This window comes from Cetorhinus maximus, chromosome 13, assembly GCF_964194155.1.
Source record: "Cetorhinus maximus chromosome 13, sCetMax3.hap1.1, whole genome shotgun sequence".
Lineage (NCBI taxonomy): Eukaryota > Metazoa > Chordata > Chondrichthyes > Lamniformes > Cetorhinidae > Cetorhinus > Cetorhinus maximus.
The window spans coordinates 26,256,132-26,273,115 of record NC_135891.1 but is presented as its reverse complement, the minus strand read 5'-3'; the positions used below and the strand labels follow the sequence as shown (position 1 = coordinate 26,273,115).

The 16,984-nt window shown below is 41.0% G+C and overlaps 1 protein-coding gene across 2 annotated transcripts in view; it reads left to right on the top strand.

The window, feature by feature from the left end:
- Positions 1–16,984, top strand: part of LOC144688497 (DNA (cytosine-5)-methyltransferase 3B-like) — a 338,320-nt gene that overhangs the window by 2,019 nt on the left and 319,317 nt on the right. Inside the window, exon 2 of one of the 2 annotated variants that reach the window (XM_078555140.1) lies at positions 15,692–15,831. In XM_078555140.1, coding sequence (XP_078411266.1) covers positions 15,828–15,831 — 4 coding nt within the window. In that variant the 5' untranslated portion in view covers positions 15,692–15,827. Of the gene's footprint in view, positions 1–15,691; positions 15,832–16,984 lie in introns of those variants that run through there. The other variant, XM_078555141.1, reaches the window with a different exon arrangement.

Below are 16,984 nucleotides of genomic sequence, written 5' to 3'. Positions count from 1 at the left end.
GAAAACTGTGACTGATCCTTTTTAAATGTAGCTTGGTGATTAATTTTCCTTTAACTGTAAGGGAAACTATCGCTTGTACATTTTCAAAAGAAATGAATAGTTGTAAAAAAGATATTCCAGCATATTGAAATATCTTTTTTCAGAAAGAAACACCTTAAGCTTTATTTCATCTATTTAGTATTTAACATCTTTATTCTATTGAATATAATTTTGTAATATTAGCTGAACGTTAGAATTCTTAACTTACACAGCGCAAAAACATGAGAGAAATGAGCAATTACAAAAACAGTGTAAAATATTATACTGGATTAATTATTTGTAATTTTTGAGATATTATTTAAATCCACTTTCAATACTCTGAAATTGAGGATATAAAACCATTTTAGAGTCATGATGATAATCATTTGGATGTTTTTATTTCAGATACATATTGAGTGAAAATAATGTTAAATAATGAAGTCGTATTAATTACAATATTAGTGAAGGAGAGTAAATGCAATAGAGAAGACTGATCTGCACAAAAAGATTAAGGGTCAATAAGGTTAGAAATAAAAGATAAAATTATCTTTAAATTATTAGGGTTGTACTCCAGACTCTAGTTGTGGGAAAAATGGAAGACCAGATGAGGGGGGTGAGTAGGAATAACGTAACATAGAATATTTAATTGCCCAGTCCATTGATTTGGAAAGAGAGGGACTAGACAGAGAAAAATGAATTTCATTCCTTCCTCAAATAATATGCTTTTATTCCTGCAAATTGACATCTGTTGTTAGATCCACTCAAAAGTAATGAAATAGATCAGGAGATGAGTCAAATGTAGGTGAGTAACTTGTGATTAGTGACCATAATATAGTGAGGTTTAAGGTCCAAATAGAAAAGGAAATAGTTAATACAAAAACAAGGACACCAGATTAGAACAGGCAGATTTTGAAAAGATGAGGGTTGAGATGGAAAGTGAAAATAGCATAGAGGATGGTCCATCAAAAATTGGATATTTTTATAAAAAGAGATTGCAAAGTTACAAAATAAATCTCTGCATTTTTTAATAAAGAGGCGATGTTACTCATGGCATTCTGAAACTTGGAATAAAGGGATTAGAAACAAAAATTGAAGCAGCCACTTGGGACTTATAGGTTTGATTTAAAAAAAAAGGAGAAATACAAGAAAATAAGGAAGTTCTAAAGAAGAGATGGAAAGAGAGAAGGAAGTATCAGGAGAAAAATCTGAAAATAGATGAAAAAGAAACAGTAACATATCAACAAAAGAGAATTGTTACATGAGGTTGGACTCCTGAAAAGAACGATTAGGAGAGAATAAAAATAAATTGCCAAGAAGGCACAACAAGTACTTTGCATTGGTGTTTACAAAAAGAGAAGAATATTATGGGGAGGGCATATTGTGAATCAACCAAAAGCAAGGTGAGCGATGTTATGATGAATAAAAGGGAAAGTATTAGAAACGTTTGTTAAGCTGAAAAATGCAGATTGCTGGAATCAGTTGAACTAACCCCAATGATCCTGAGGAGAAGATGACGGATTCTCTGGGAAAGTTCTTTTAAGAATGAATGTTTGTTGAACAACTGGAACAATGGACTGGGCAATGTAATAACCATTTTCAAAATGGGAGATGGAGCTAAACCAGATAATTACATGCCAGTTAGTTTACCAACTTTGGAAAAAATTGGAATCACTAATTAAAGCTGAAATTACTAAATATCTAAATTAATAGGTAGATTCAACCAAAATGGATTTTAGAAATGAAAATCCTGCTTGACAAACCTGGTGTGGAGGTGATATAGTGGATGGGGAAAGTGCAGTGGATGTGGGGTACATGGTCTTTAGAAAGCCTTTATAACAAGATGCCACATAGGAGACTATTAGAAAAGATTAAGTGCCATGGAATTAAAGGAGTGGGGGCGGGGTAGAAAAATGGATTTAAAAACTGTTTAGAAGATATGAAACCTAGAGTAAACGTTAAGGCATTTCTCAGAGAGGTTGGAAATAGGTAATGGTGTTCCACAAAGTTGTGTTTTGGGACTGCTCTCTCAGCTGATTTGGAATTAAGGTTGGAAAGAGTAGTTGACAGCTTTGCACACACAATAACAAAATAAGAGTCATAATAATTAACTGTGAGGGCAAAATTAAGCTGAAAGAGGTTATTAATAATGTGATATTGCCAAACAAGTGGCAAATTTGAGGTACAATATTTTAAAATATTAAGTTAATAATTACCTCTGCCACTGAACGTGGGTTGAGGTAATGTTTTTGCTCCTGTTTGTTAGTCCATTTTTTGTGATGTGAACAGCATATCGCAAAAACTAATGGATGATTTCAACAAAACTTGGGACACAGGTGGGGATTGGCCCAAGGAAGAACTGATTAGTTTTTGGTGAAGATGCAGATCCAGATGCTGGAATTTTTAAAAGGATTCCTTAACATTGAGAGATAGGGTGAACTGACATTTTTTTTAGAATATTGTGGGTCGTTTTTTTTTGAATATCGATGATTGTTTTAGAATGTTGTGGATTGTCTCTACTGCTGTATTAAATTTGTCATAGCTGTCAAATGTGAGCAGAGTTTTCAGAGCACGTTGTTGGATTTGGATTGCCCTGAAGCCTACTGTGAGGAGGAAGTTGTCAGTAAAAAGATTTATTTTTTCAGCTTTGAAGTTACAGAGCATCAACCAGGCAAGAAAAGCCTCAAAGCAGAGCTGCGTAATTGTAATAATGTGTTAATACAGCATGATGGAGGTATGTGCTCTCCTGAGTGCCCTGTTCACCTGTTAAACTTTGAATGGGGGAAGACCTGGTAACATGGAAGAGTGGAGTGACTTGGGTGTTTAGATTCACAAGACATTAAAAGTAGCACCTGAATTGAATAAGGCCATTAAAAAAATCTGATGGAATATTGGGTTTGTGGCAAGAGGTATAGCAATACAAATATAAAGAAATGCTTGAAAAATTGGAGTGGACTTTATTAGAAAATAGATTATAGGTGAATTAAGAGAGGTACAGTTTGTACATTTTGAAGGGATGGGACAAAGTAGATAGAAACAAATTGTTTCGACTGGTTGAGGAGTCTAGAATGAAGGCTGCATTGATGGGACATTAAAAATAAGTAGTTAGAGACCAAAAACAGGAAAAACTATTCCATCATAAAACCCTCTCAGTAAAAACAATGTCAGCATCTAAGAAAATATTAGTTATGTGGTTGATGGAAAGGTGAATGAAAGCTCTGTTTCCACATTCTAACACATAGAATTATTGTTCATGTGGTAGATAAGCACCAAACAGCACCGCTTGTGCCAAACAGCCTGTTTCTATGCGATGATTACTTTGTAGTATGGTTATCTGAAAATCTAATAGATAATGGTTATTCAAGAGGCTGACCACACATTTTAATGAAAAATAATCAAGTATTTATCACATGATAATAAGCTGGTTTTGTTTTTTATGTCCCTTTATCACTGAGATGTATTTTAATATGCCCCCCTCCCCGACCCCGACAAAAATATTCAAAATCAAAGTTGAGAATACCTGGTTCACAATTCTGTACAAGCTAACGTTTTGTGTGGGAAGAATGTTTACTTCGATAGCTTCGAGTCATTTCAATTTTATTGCTTGATTCTGGACAGAGTTGCGATATAAAAAAACACACCTCTTTCCCCCTCATTACACAGACTATCTAGTCCATAGGACAGTAAGGTAGTAATTTGGTGTGCAAGCATAGAGCTTTGGCTTCTTATTGACCAGAACAATGTTTCTTTAGGAAGCTGATAGGCGGAATCTTGTTGAGGTGACAGGGTTCTCGGCTGCCTTCTGGAGAGCCAGCGAGAGCCCCTTGTTTCTTCTTTTAGGAAGAGCCTGTAGCATCTTGTTCCACTCAAGCACTTGACAGGTCAGCGGTGGGCCTTCTCCCGGGATCAGCTCTGTTGAATGGTAGCACCACTGAGGAGGTGATGGCCGCTGCCAGCATGACATCCGCCTGAGGCCTAGAATTGTCACTGGTTCCCAGGCCAGAGGTGAGTGATGACGGGAGGGGGGAGGCCGCTGAGTGCAGGTCGCGGGGGAGGGGGATCGGCAGCAAGGACAGAGGGCTGGCTCTCGGCAAGCCTCTCCCTCTCCGATCAATCAGGCACTGAATGTCTTTGAATGAGGAACCCCTGGGAGCCTGCAAGCAACCCTGCGTGGATTTGCTTGTGTTCCCGGCATGGCAACCCCTCTGCCTGCTATTGGGTTAATACTAGTGACACTAGGGATGTGGCCCTTAAGGGCCTCAATTGGCAGTAGGGCAGGAAGGCTGCCCAGGCACCATCCCATCGTGGAGTTAATCGGAGTGGAGTTGTAAGGTGGCATTGTTCCCACCAGCCCCCTCCCCCTCCAGCTACCAAACTTGTCGCTGGGGAAGGGCACAAGGTTCCGCCTGATCTACCACAAGGGACAGGAAAGATTATTACTGGTCTGTTGCTTGTGCACAAGAGCAACTTAACTGAAGTTTGGAATTGGATCACTTGCTCTATCTGCTTGATCATAGAGCTATGAGATCATGAGACAATAAAGTACCTGCACAAAAGAAATGATTCAACCAAAACATTAAATACAAAATCTTAATCTGAGCATTTATTTGTAATGTTCAGCATTTGAATTGGAATCTGTTTAAAGGTAACTTGCACTTAAGAATATGCAACACAAATAAAAGAAGAAAACTACAAATGCTGAAGTTCTGTAGAAAAAAGCCAATGCTGGAAATACACAGTATTTTCTGGTAGGGACCTCTCCATCAGACTGGGTATACTGAAATGAAAATGATTCATTATTACCTTAAGTTGCTTATACCAGAGGATACTTCAGTTATTGAAAATCATTTATGTTTTCAAACAAAGCATTTGTTCTTGTAACCCCGTGGAAGGGCCCACCTCTTATAGAAGAAGGCCACATTTAGTTATATAAAAAAAAATTGTGGTTTCAAACTAAAAATGTTGTTGACAACGTCTGCTGCACATAGGGTTTTTTCTGCTATTATAGTAACCTGTTTATTGATAGTAAAACAAGTCCACTGGGCTTTTTCAATTAACATAATTTCGACCCCTCTCTGTACTAATTGTGTGCTTAGAAGAAAATGCTGTGGCTTGACTTCATTCAAAACACAATTTCATTGTAATATTGTGATAGATTTCCGGCAACTGCATTCTTCACAAACTCAGAAATTTCTTACAGCAAAATGTTTGAAGGAAAACCAACAGATTGCGAACCAACTTAGATGAATTAACTTTTAGAGACAGGTTACATTTTGCCATTGAAAGTAAGTAGGACATGATACATTTGTGAGCACCACCATCTTTATAACTGCAAAACATTATGAGTGTTGTGAATTTTTTTTTAGTCTTGAAAGAAAATGAATGACATTAGGGTTAATTTAAGGCACTGACCCTGCTGCCCAAGAGGAATGCTTTGTCTTGACTGGATTTGAAAGGATTCTGATGTATATTCGTAATGAAATGAAGTTTGACAAATTCGGAAGAAAGTAACTCACTTTGTTTTAAACTATGGGATTGAGGTTAGGAAGGCATTAGCTTAGAACTTGTAGTCAGGTTCTTGCAAAATGTCTCATAAATGTGATCATAGTTTGTCTTGTTTTGTAGTCTGTGCGTATAATGTATTAATCAGTAGCCATTCATTCTATTTTTTGCAAATAAAGGGAGGAAGGGGTGGAGGGGGATGGCATGGGAAGCAGGGGTATTACATAAGAGATGGCCTGAGTGGTGTGGAATTGGGGATGGTATGGCATGCACAATGTGCAATGGGGGGGTGGGATGGCATAGGACGGATGGAATGGAAGATGGGGATGATATCAGAGGGATGAACAGAATGGGATGAGTTTAGCATAAAAGGATGGCATGAGAAGGATGGAATCGCATGGCTTGGGATTTAAAGAAGTACTATTGCAATGAACCTACTAATTTCACTGCAAGTGTTTTATGGCTCGTTTTCCAAGTAAAAAAACTCATTTCCTGAACACATATGAAATATTTCCAATATTTAGATTGCAGGCTTATTGTACAAATTACATTTTTTCTTGGCTAAATTAGTAAACTTTTACTCTTAGCTGCTATGAGAAATTTTTTTAAAGTCTCATCTCTACCTGCAAATATTTCTTAAAACAAAAGCAAAGTATTGCGGATGGTGAAAATCTGAAATTAAAAACCGAAAATGTTGATAACACAAAGCGGGTCAAGCAGCATCTACAGAAAGAGAAATCGAGTTAATACTTCAGTTTGACCTTTCATCAGAACTGGCAGATATTAGAAATGACCCTTTTGCTTTTAAACAAGTGTGGAGCCAGGAAAAGGTGGGGGAAGAGAGTGGTGGGTGAGGTGGGCAGGGCAGGAGCAGAAAAATGACAAGACTTGAAAGGACAAAATGGGCAACCTGATTGAAGTCTTCAAGATTATGAAAGCTTTATGATGACAAAAATAGTGCTGAATTATTTCCTGTTGTTGGCAAGAGACCCATCTCTGGACCTCTTAGTGGAACCAGAGAATCTGTAGAGAGTGCAATAAACATTCCTTAGAGATATAAATTATTTATATGGGCCTCAGAATCAATGTGTTTGGTTTTAAAGGTGGAGATAGTTAATTTATATTTCTGTTTGGAACATCCCAAAACATGCCACATTGCCATAGAATTGGGCTGTGGAGGTTAGAAAGTTCTTTTGCTTAATTTATCTGGGTGTTTCTCAAAGAAGGCAGTGGCAAATTTGTTCTTGTGTAGGTTGCAGCTCACTTAAAGTTCACGAGTTTTGTGGAAATAGAGATTGGAAGATGTGCCTAGTTTGGAGCAAGAGGAAGAAATCTACAGTGATGCTCAGTAAAAACGAGCAGTTAGCTTGGAGAATGCATTGAAGTCTAAGTTTGCACTGTGAAGTCCATAGTTGTGAATATTTGAAGAAAATCGGAGGATCGCTTGGCCAGAAACTAATGGAAGGATCCCCATGAAATGTCATACCTCAAAAAATACAGTAGCTGGAAAACTGGGGAGAAATGAAAATAAATTCCGGTGGGCTGGCATACCTTTGGGCTGGTCCCAGGAAAAGTGAAAGAACCTTCAAGATTTTTTAAAGTAAGGGAACTCTTGGAGGTGTAGGGGAGTTGAGTAAAAGTAAAACTGCATTCATAGCATATATAGTTATAAACTTAGTATTACTTGCTTTCTTAATTTTTAAAATATTTACAATAAGGTTTGTTTTTGTTTAAAAATGTGGTGTAATTTCTTTCAGCTAATCACTGGGTGCTTGAATTTCTCTTTAAACATTAACGGTCTCCACGGGTATCGTAACTTCAATCACAATGGCTCCTATGGTTGATAAAACTTGATAGAAGTTTTCGAAATAATGAGGGGCCTGGAGAGAGTAAATAGGGAGAAACTGTTCCCGCTTGTAAACAGATCGAGAACCAGAGGGGCACAGCTTTAAAGTGTTTTGCAAAAGAAGCAAATGCGAGGTGAGAAAAAACACCTTTCACACAGCAAGTAGCTAGGGTTTGGAATGAACTGTCTGGAAGTGTGGTGGTGGCAGGTTCAATTGAGGCATTCAAGAGGGCATTGAATGATTGTTTCTATTTAAATAATGTGCACGGTTACAGGGAAAAGGCAGGGGATTGGCATTGTTAAAATGCTCACAGAGAGCTGGTGCAGACACAATGGGCCGAATGGCCTCCTTCTACACCGTAACAACTCTGTGATCCTGGTTTGCTCCTGCTGCCTCTGGTTACGTATCAACATGTCCCGCAAGAGAGGGGGAAGTGTGTCAGTGAGTTTGGTGAAATCTGTTTGGCTGATGTATCTATCATGATTGAATGATTAGCAGTGTGTGCAAGCTGTGAGATGCAAGCTGCTTGCAGCAGTGCTAGGTGTGAGAGAGTGAGGTTAACCATATGAATGTCAGTTATGAGTCCTGATTGATGGAGGTTGTTGGTAGGCGAGTGATGGGGATGTAATGACTTGAGCAGTGTCTGAGGCTAATGATACAGTTGGTAGGATATGGCATCTGAAGATCCATTCGTTGATCTTGACTAGTGTTAGGCTGTTGAACTTCTTGTGGCAATGCATCCAGGTCCTTGGTGCATGATTCCTGGCATCGATCTTCCAGTGCCTTTTGAGCGTGTGTCTGGAGGGTCATTTGCGGTTATAGGAATCTCTCCTACTTTCGTTCCTCCGCCAAGGTCTCCAGTGTAGCATCTGAAAACCTTGGAGCCCACTCACTCACATATTGTGCCATTCTTCACTGTTTCCCAGACTGATTCACTTCTTCTGGTACCCCCAGTACCTGCTTTAGCCACAACGCACCTCCCCTTTACAATATTGAGTTCCCTGCTGATGTGTGCAACCAATGAACGGTGCCGTTAGCACTGGCTGCGCACAGCAATAATTCAGATGAGCAGGCAGCACAAAGTTGGGGCGCTGCCTGCATTATATTGGGCTGGTGCAGGTTAATTGCAATCCCCGTGCTTGTTTTTGGCAGCTATCCAATTTAGCCCTCAGTTTGCACAAGGATGAACTCTGATCCCCTCAGGTAGAATGGAGTGTAATGATTAATTAATTGTAAATGCTGCCTCTATTCTATTTTAAGTTAGTCAAATTATAAATGACTTAAGATTATGGTAAGTCTAATATTTCTTGCTGATGCAGATCTTTATGGTGGTGAATGTGTTCTTTATTCTTTGTGGTATAAAAAGAGAAAATCTAACCACATTGTCTTGACATTCAATGGGATTAGCATTGCTGGATCCCACATCCTAACTGAACCAGCCAAATAAATAGAAGAGAATGTCAGAGGCTGGCTATTCTGCAGTGAGTAACTCATCTTCTGACTCCCACAAAGCCTGTCCATCATCTACAAGGCATAAGTCAGGAGTGTGATGGAATACTCTACTCTTGCCTGGATGAGTGCAGCTGCAATAATAATCAAGAAGTTTGACATCATCCAGGTCAAAGCAGCCCGCTTGATTGGCATTCCATCCACCACCTCAAGCATTTCCTCCCTCCACCACTGGCTCTGCAGTATGTACCATCTACAAGATGCACTGCAGCAATTTGCCAAGGCTTCTTCGACAGAAACTTCCAAACCTGTGCACTCTACCACCTAGAAGAATAAGGGCCCCAGACAGATCCACCACTACCATCAGAAAATTCCCCTCCAGTCACATACCATCCTGACTTGGAAATATATTGCCATTCCTTCATTACTGGGTCAAAATCTCGCACTCCCCACCCAACTGCACTGTGGATGTACCAATGCCACATGGACTGCAGTGACTTAAGAAAGCAGCTCACTGCTATTTTTGTAATTAGAGATAGGCAATAAATGCTGGCCTAACTCACAGCCCATGAATGAATTAAAAAAAACGATTTTATAAGCTGCAGATTGTATTTTTGTTTGAGAAATTTACTTCAACCTAAACATAGGGGTATGTTGATGCTACTTGTGTAAGGTAGTGTTAATTTTAAAAATTTCTGTGGACTGTTCAGGTACCCTATGGAACCTTGAGGCTGATATAAAATTTAAACCCCTTGCGTCAATTATTTGAATATAGCCCAAGCTTTAGATACTAACAAGTATTGGGTCCAGAATCAGGATCTACCCATCACTTAGACAAAGCTCCAGAAACAGCCATTTCCAAACTTTGAGCTGACTTTTACCAGCGCTTTGGAGATGGCCTGGGCAGCAGGAGGACTGATAATATGGTGGGAGAAGGCATTGGGAGAGATGCCTGATAGATTCACTCCGCCATGCCATATTACCAGTGACAGGAACCTCAGTGACATGGCTGCCCTCTAGGACTGCTCCCACCCACTTCCGCCGAGCCCGTCCGACGAGGGCAAAATCCTGGCCTAACAGATCGGAGAAGAGGAATAAACAGCGCACATTGAAAGATGATGTAGAGACCAACATCCAGAGCAAACTTTAAATAAATGAACCCCTGGGTCTTGTGTCCTCAATCATTGCCCTCAGCCTTCCTGGGGATGGGAGGAGAGACTCTGGCTTTGCCAATCGGGCCCTTGCAAGTGCTGACTCAGAACAATCTCCCTAGGTCAAGGGCTGGCGCGTGGTTAGCCTGACACTTTCCAATGGCGTGGCCCTTCCCTTTCCAATGCTTTCCCTGAGCCCTGAGCAGCATTCAGACTGCAGACCCAGCCTATGCTGCTGCTTCCTCTCCTGGGGTGGTGCATGTTGGTGGGGGGTGCTCCTTAATAAAAACAGAGAGAGAAAGGGGACAATGGATGGCGAGTATAGGCACTGCTTCCCCATTGCCTTGTGGATTCCTTTGAGAACCATGTTAGGTGTACTGGACGGATGTGTTTTAGTTGAAAGTAAGCCCCTTGCAAACATTACCCATGTAAAAGTGGATCCCTTAACTTTTTGCCTAAAGAATGGTTCTCAAAAATTTGACTCCTACATGATTATGTGCAATATTTCATTTTAGCTTCCCCTTTTCATTATGTTTAAGTCTCCCTAGATTTGACACATAGCCACTTGATTGGCCTTTACAACCCCTACCCCCTAAAAAAGGAATTTTCTCATGTTTACTACATATATAAACAAAGCTTTTATGTATAGCCCTTTACATAGATTTTGAGGCAGTGCACTTATGCAGGCTGCTCTGTATACCAGACACTATGCTCTTAAATAGATTTCCAATTTACTTGAAAACTTCCTGTAGTTCTACTTCTGTATCATCATCAGAAAGTTAAAATTTTGTAAATGTTCGAATGCAGAGCGCCTGCACATTTTTAGCTGGGAAGACTATGATGCAGGTTTGCACTCGCAATACTCTTAGACTTCTCAGTTGTGCTGATGTGGAGAGCTGCCAAGGAGAGACCGGCCGCTTTTCTTTACAGGAAGTGAGAATAAGCTGGAGAGGGGATCAACCTGGGTCACACTTGTGCTGGATCTAGAAGATGGTTTCATAGCAATGTTAGCAAAGGCTTCCAAGCAGGTCATATGCCCTCCGTTCAGCTTGAAATGCTTTAAAGTGCAAAGCTAATCCATATCTGACAAAAAATGGTGGCATGCTCCAGGCTAGTTTCCACAAATAAGAGTCTTAGATTTTATGAAAATATAGGTGTGTTTAAGGGCATACAATTTTCAAGAAAAATTAATGTGTTATTGCTCTTTGCCCATGTCCTAACTCGCATCCAAGTCCTGTTCGAGCATTACCCCTGTGCTCGCTGACCTGCATTGCCTCCCAGTTAAGCAATTCCTCAATTTGTTATTTTTAATTCTCATTGTTGTCCTCAAATCCTTCCATGGCTTCGCCTCTCTGTATCTGTCTCTGTAATTCCCTCCAGCCCCACAACCTCAAATCTCTGCGCTCCTCCAATTCTGGCCTCTTGTGCATTCCCGATTTGAATCATTTCACTATTGATGGACATGCCTTTAGCTGCCAGGGCCTTAAGCTCTAGAATTCCTAAACCTCTCCACCCCGCTACCTTATTGTTCTCATTAAGATACTCCTTAAAACCTACCTCTTTTGATGAAGTATTTTGTCATTGCGCTAATATGCGCTTATGTGGCTCGGTGCAAATTTTGTTTAAAAACCCTCCTGTGAAGCTCCTTGGGACATTTTATTATGTTCAAGATGCTACATAGCTACAGATTCTTGTTGAAGAAGAAATTTTAGAGGGAATTTTTACGGCAGGTGGGAGGCCGCTTTGGGTGCATGTGGACAATTAAATCAGCTAAAAGGTACGTTGGTCTGGGGGATCTTGACATCATCCCACTTGCGTCTTTCACTTGGGTGGTTTATCAAGTGAATGGGGGACCCCGTGCTGTTGTCATATGCATGTGCGGTAGAGTCATCTGCTGGTTTAACCAACCATTTTGGGTTTAACCAAGCTGTCAGCAACTGTCAGCTGAGTGCATAGCGGGGAGTGCTTTATCAGTGAAACTGACAGGTGTTATGTTCCGAGACCAAACTCCCAAGTTGTTGGCAAGATCCGGTTAAGGATTGAGAACGTTTTGTTTAAAGTGGACAAAATTTGAGATTCAAAACATTTACTCGGGAAAAAAATCAGAAGATTCCATGGGTTTTGAACAATCAAAAATAAACTTTACTATACAAAGTCAGAAAGTATACTCTAACATTCAGGGTTAGTATGAGGTACATGTGAATTAACAGGCAAACTGTGGTCGAACACACCGTGCTGCACAATAAATGGCAGATACGACCAAGACACAGTCTACGGATTTCTCAATAACCCACCCAGACATCAGTAAACTCTGTAAGTCAACCAAACTCGCTGTAACTCTGTTTCCCTCATGATGGATCCCCACCTTCACTTTCGAAGATTCTCTTCACAAGCTGCTCCACTTGGACGGCCCACCTTGCAGGGTTTCAATCTCGTCTCCTAAAATCCCGTTCCCCTGGATTCCCAAAACTGCACTGAAGCATCAACTCACAAGCATAGCTTCAGCTCTTCGGCCACACCGAGCAGAACCATACTCCCCAAAGGGGTACCTTCGCCCAATGGCCCACAGCACAGAGTCACCAAGCCCCTGCTGCCCTCTTAGATTGCCAAGGCTTCTTCCAAGCCCTCGTAACTTAAAGTCTGCTAACCGCAGCTCTTTTCTTGCTTCTTAACTTAACTGGAACCTCTTCCTGTCCTGCAACAGGGACTCTTCTTTTGGGTTCTCTCTTTTTGGGATCTCTCCCTGTCCCCTCTCTCTGTTCCCTGCCTGGTACGCTTCTCTTCAATGGCATGCTGTTCCTGGTCACATGACCCTGGTTTTTGTGCCTTTTTTTCCTTTTTGCGCCGTTGTGTTGGGCCTGTTCTCAGCCCCAGTCTGCGCATGCACGGAAACTCTGAGGTCTGTCTGGACTTGGCGTTCCCGACCTCTGTTCTTGACGAGAAGATAAGTCTGGCTTTCGTAACACAGGCTTGGAAAGCCTTAAACAGTGAAGTTGAAGAACTCCAACCATGGCAGGTGAGAGGCTGGTGCTCATAGCACTTCTTCTGAGAGTGTACTTTCACTGCTTGACAGGTGATTGCCAACTTCTTGGAAGTTAGTTTACCTGTCTTGCACTTCACCCGCCTTCAGCTACATTTCCTGCCGTTAGCTTTCACCACAACGTGAGAGCAACTAATGCAGCGCGACCTTGCACCTCTGAGGAACAAGAGGAGCAACACTAGTAGCAGTACCAGCTGCCTTCTCTTTGGCAACATGCTACTCCAAAGGGCAAAGGTGATGACTACAGAGATTCAGTCCTGAGGTGGTAGGATTCCAAACACAGGGTCTGCAGGCAGAGGATCAGCACCCCTAACATTTGTGAGCACTTGAACAGGAGGCTCAGGCTTTGGTGGCAGGCACCTTCCTGAAAGAAAATCCCCTTCTCAGTGGACAAGGTGGACATGCATTGCCAGTGTTCGGCAAGATAGCTGTTGCTGGATGACAACCCAACTACCCCAACCCCCTCCCAACCCCCCACCCCGCCACGCCACCACTGAGGGATCTGTCTCTCTCCAGAGTTCTATGCTCGCCTTTGCTGCAAAGAGAGAAAGCGGAGAGTTATGAGTGTTAGAAATGGCTTGTCTAGAGAGGAAGGAAATACAACATTTGTGAGGGATGACTGTGAGGCATGGGTGCAAGATAGCATTGGGATGAGGGTGATTGTTGGCAATCCAGATGGGGAGGTGAGAAGGTGCCTGGACAGGGAGGAATGAGTGCAGCTACAAGGTATATTGGTTTGGGGAGGACTGTGGAGGAGAATGCTGGGAAAGTCTGACTGTGGGACTTGTCACCTGAAAATGTTATACCACCCACCTGCCATGCACTCCAGATGCTCTGGATCCTTTAGATACACTGTCTTCTGGTTGGAGGGCCTACACTTTTGCTACTGACTTCCTCAAACTCTTGTACACCTGTTGGTTGGAGAGGCTGGCTGAAAGATCATCCCATTGCTTCTGCAGCAGGATCTCCAGGTAAGAGTGAAATATTCGTGGAGCAGCCTTCCAAGGTCTCTTCTCCCTTCCTGTGGTTGCTGCAGCTTCATTTGAGCCCTTCTGGACTATGCCGGCATCCCTTTAACTAGAACTTATCATTCCACCCGCCCTTCCTGATTGCTTGGGAAACTTGGATATACACGATGCTAATGCTTTGGTTCAGTTAAAGAGCCATGGGAAATTACTCTAGAAGCAATTGGGTTCCTGACCTGCTACAGGTCCTGTTGTTCTACCAGGCACTAAGACTTGGAAACGCTGTCCTATCTTTCTGCTATTTTAATCCATTTAATGTAACTAGGTTATGCCTGTGCTGAAACAATAAATATTGTAGATGTTGGCATACAATTCGACCTTTGAAGCCTCAAAAAACCCGTCCAAAAGCTGGGGTTGACTTATACGCAGAGTATAAAAGTGAATTGCCAGTGTAGGTGGTCACCATTTTGAAATGTCATCTGCATCCAGCGCCGAGTGTGGGCATGTCTTAAATTGCTGTGCATCTTTGCAACACAGCCTGTATCACCTGCTTGATCCCTTGCACCCAATTATAAGTTACCAGTAAGTAAAACATCCATTAGTGGGCGAAAAATTGAGGCTGACCCCTAATGCAAGTATAGTGTGATGAGGCCGAAAAGGGGGGTTGCCTTGTATGCCAAGTATATGCCTAAACATGAGTTCTGAGGCTGGAAAAATGGAGTCTTCTTATACGCTGTGTTGACTTATACACTGCAACTTATGGTAGATAAGTTTCATAGTAGGCCATTAAGTGTACACCAGAAGGCTGTGATTGATTAAATGATAGATTCATAATTTTGTTGGCCTAGGTCTTGTTGTTTTCTGGAACAATCTTGATTCTTTATTAGGCTGACAAAGCTGAAAGGAAGCATCAGGTGTCATGAAGATATTAATGTAAATAATGTTATTTGAAATTATTTTAAATTGGACTTGTAGTAAGGTCTGTGTCTGTGGGTGTGATTGCGTGTGTGTGCATCTTAATTGGATTAAAGTCAGCTAGTCTGGGTGCTTTGATGTATAGTAGTTTTGAGATGTTAAACAGTAAGGTAGAGGGTACACTTGCATTTTGTTGAATAAACCATTCAAAGACTGGGGCTGAAATCTTGCACCTAGCTAGGAGACACCAAACAATATGTTTATATTACTAATAAAATTGGTACTATGAAAGGGGTTTTATTGTTAGAAGAGGTGGAGTTCAAAGGGCCTGGTGATAGAATGAGAATTTGCATTCAAATGGAAAGCTAGGTATATACAGGAAAGAGTTTTGTGTGTGAGTCAGAAGCATGCTGCTTGTAAGCCTACAACTGTGCGAAGGAACCAAATTGAAAGGAACCTCATTTTGAATTTGTAAGATAAAATGTTCTTGCCTGTTGTCTGTCTAAGTTTATGGGTTATTGTTGCCTTGGTAAATATTTAGCTAGGAGTGACTAATTTGGGGATTTGTTTAAAAGTTATTATGGTAGTAATTTGTAGACATGTATGTGTTTAATTCTTTGTTAAATTAATAAATATTTAATTTAATTTATATAAAAAAAACCTCTGGAGGCTTGGTGGTTTCACTTTTGAATTCAGAACTGCATCTCAAACATACCAAATGAAAATATAGGTTATGACAGTTGTTCAAAGTTTCCCTCTGGGATTTTAAATAACTCAGCCTTTGCCAACTGCTGTGTCATAACACAGGGCCAAACTCATGTCAAAATAGAAGAAAAGATGGCATCAGTAAAACCTGAAAAAAATATGGACAAAAACAGGAGGAATTAGAAAAGAAAAAAACTGAAGAAAATGCCATAATCTGAGGGTATCTGAATAGTGACCTATGGGTAAGTGTGACCCCTGAGCCCCAGGAATACAGCATGAAGGCAATTCCTTTTTATTTATGCTTGCTTTACTCATTGATTTGTCCTGTTTGAACTGTGCAAGCCTTAATGTGTGAAAAAGGCTCAGCACTGTTGCTTCAATGGGAAATAAATCTTGAATCTGGACACCAAGACTTGTTAGTATCCACAGTTTAAGATTTATGGAGATTGATGGGATAATACATTTACATTTTGAGATTCTATTGAACACAACTCTGTGGCCTACAAAGGCAACAAAGGTCAGGCATTCTTAAGGAAGAAAACGGAGAAATAAAATAACAATTTTAAAAAATAGCAAATTAAAGCTTATTAACTAAAGGGATCTCTGATCATGATATAATCTCTTCCTTACTTATCAGTGCTGCCTTTAAAGTAAGAAGTAGATGCAGAGGAGCTGATTTTGACTGCCTCTGCATCGCATTAAAGGAGCAGTAACCACCTCAAACTGGGGTTGGTAGCCTTACCATCCCATAAACAATGGCGATGCGGCCAGCATCGAAAGAGGTCTATCGCTGAGTGTCCAAAAATGCTCCTTTTTATTATGAAAATTGGGGTCTTATGATGTAAAATGAACTAAAATCGAAGCCTGTGCAGATCCACTGCCAAGGAGGCCTGCTAAAATTAAGTGGTGACTGAATCCGATGAGGTACACACAGACATCTGTTTGACACTCTGCAGCTAAACTACCAGATTTAAATGAGGCTGGTCCTTAAATGAATAGGGGCAACTTTGCCGCTGGAATGTGTGGTTGATCAGTCTGCCCTGCAATTTGGTCACAGTCAAAATAAACCCTAGAGATTGACATAAAAGCAAAAAACTGCGGATGCTGGAAATCCAAAACAAAAACAAAAATACCTGGAAAAACTCAGCAGGTCTGGCAGCATCTGCAGAGGGGAACACAGTTAACGTTTCGAGTCCATATGACTCTTCAACAGAACTAAGTAAAAATAGAAGAGAGGTGAAATATAAGCTGGTTTAAGGGAGGGTGGGACAAGTAGAGCTGTATAGAGGGCCAGTGACAGGTGGAGATCATGAACTCTCTCCTCCATCCCCACCCCCTTTCTGATCCCCCCCCCCCCTTTTTTTCCCAATAATTTATATAGATTTTTCTTTTCCC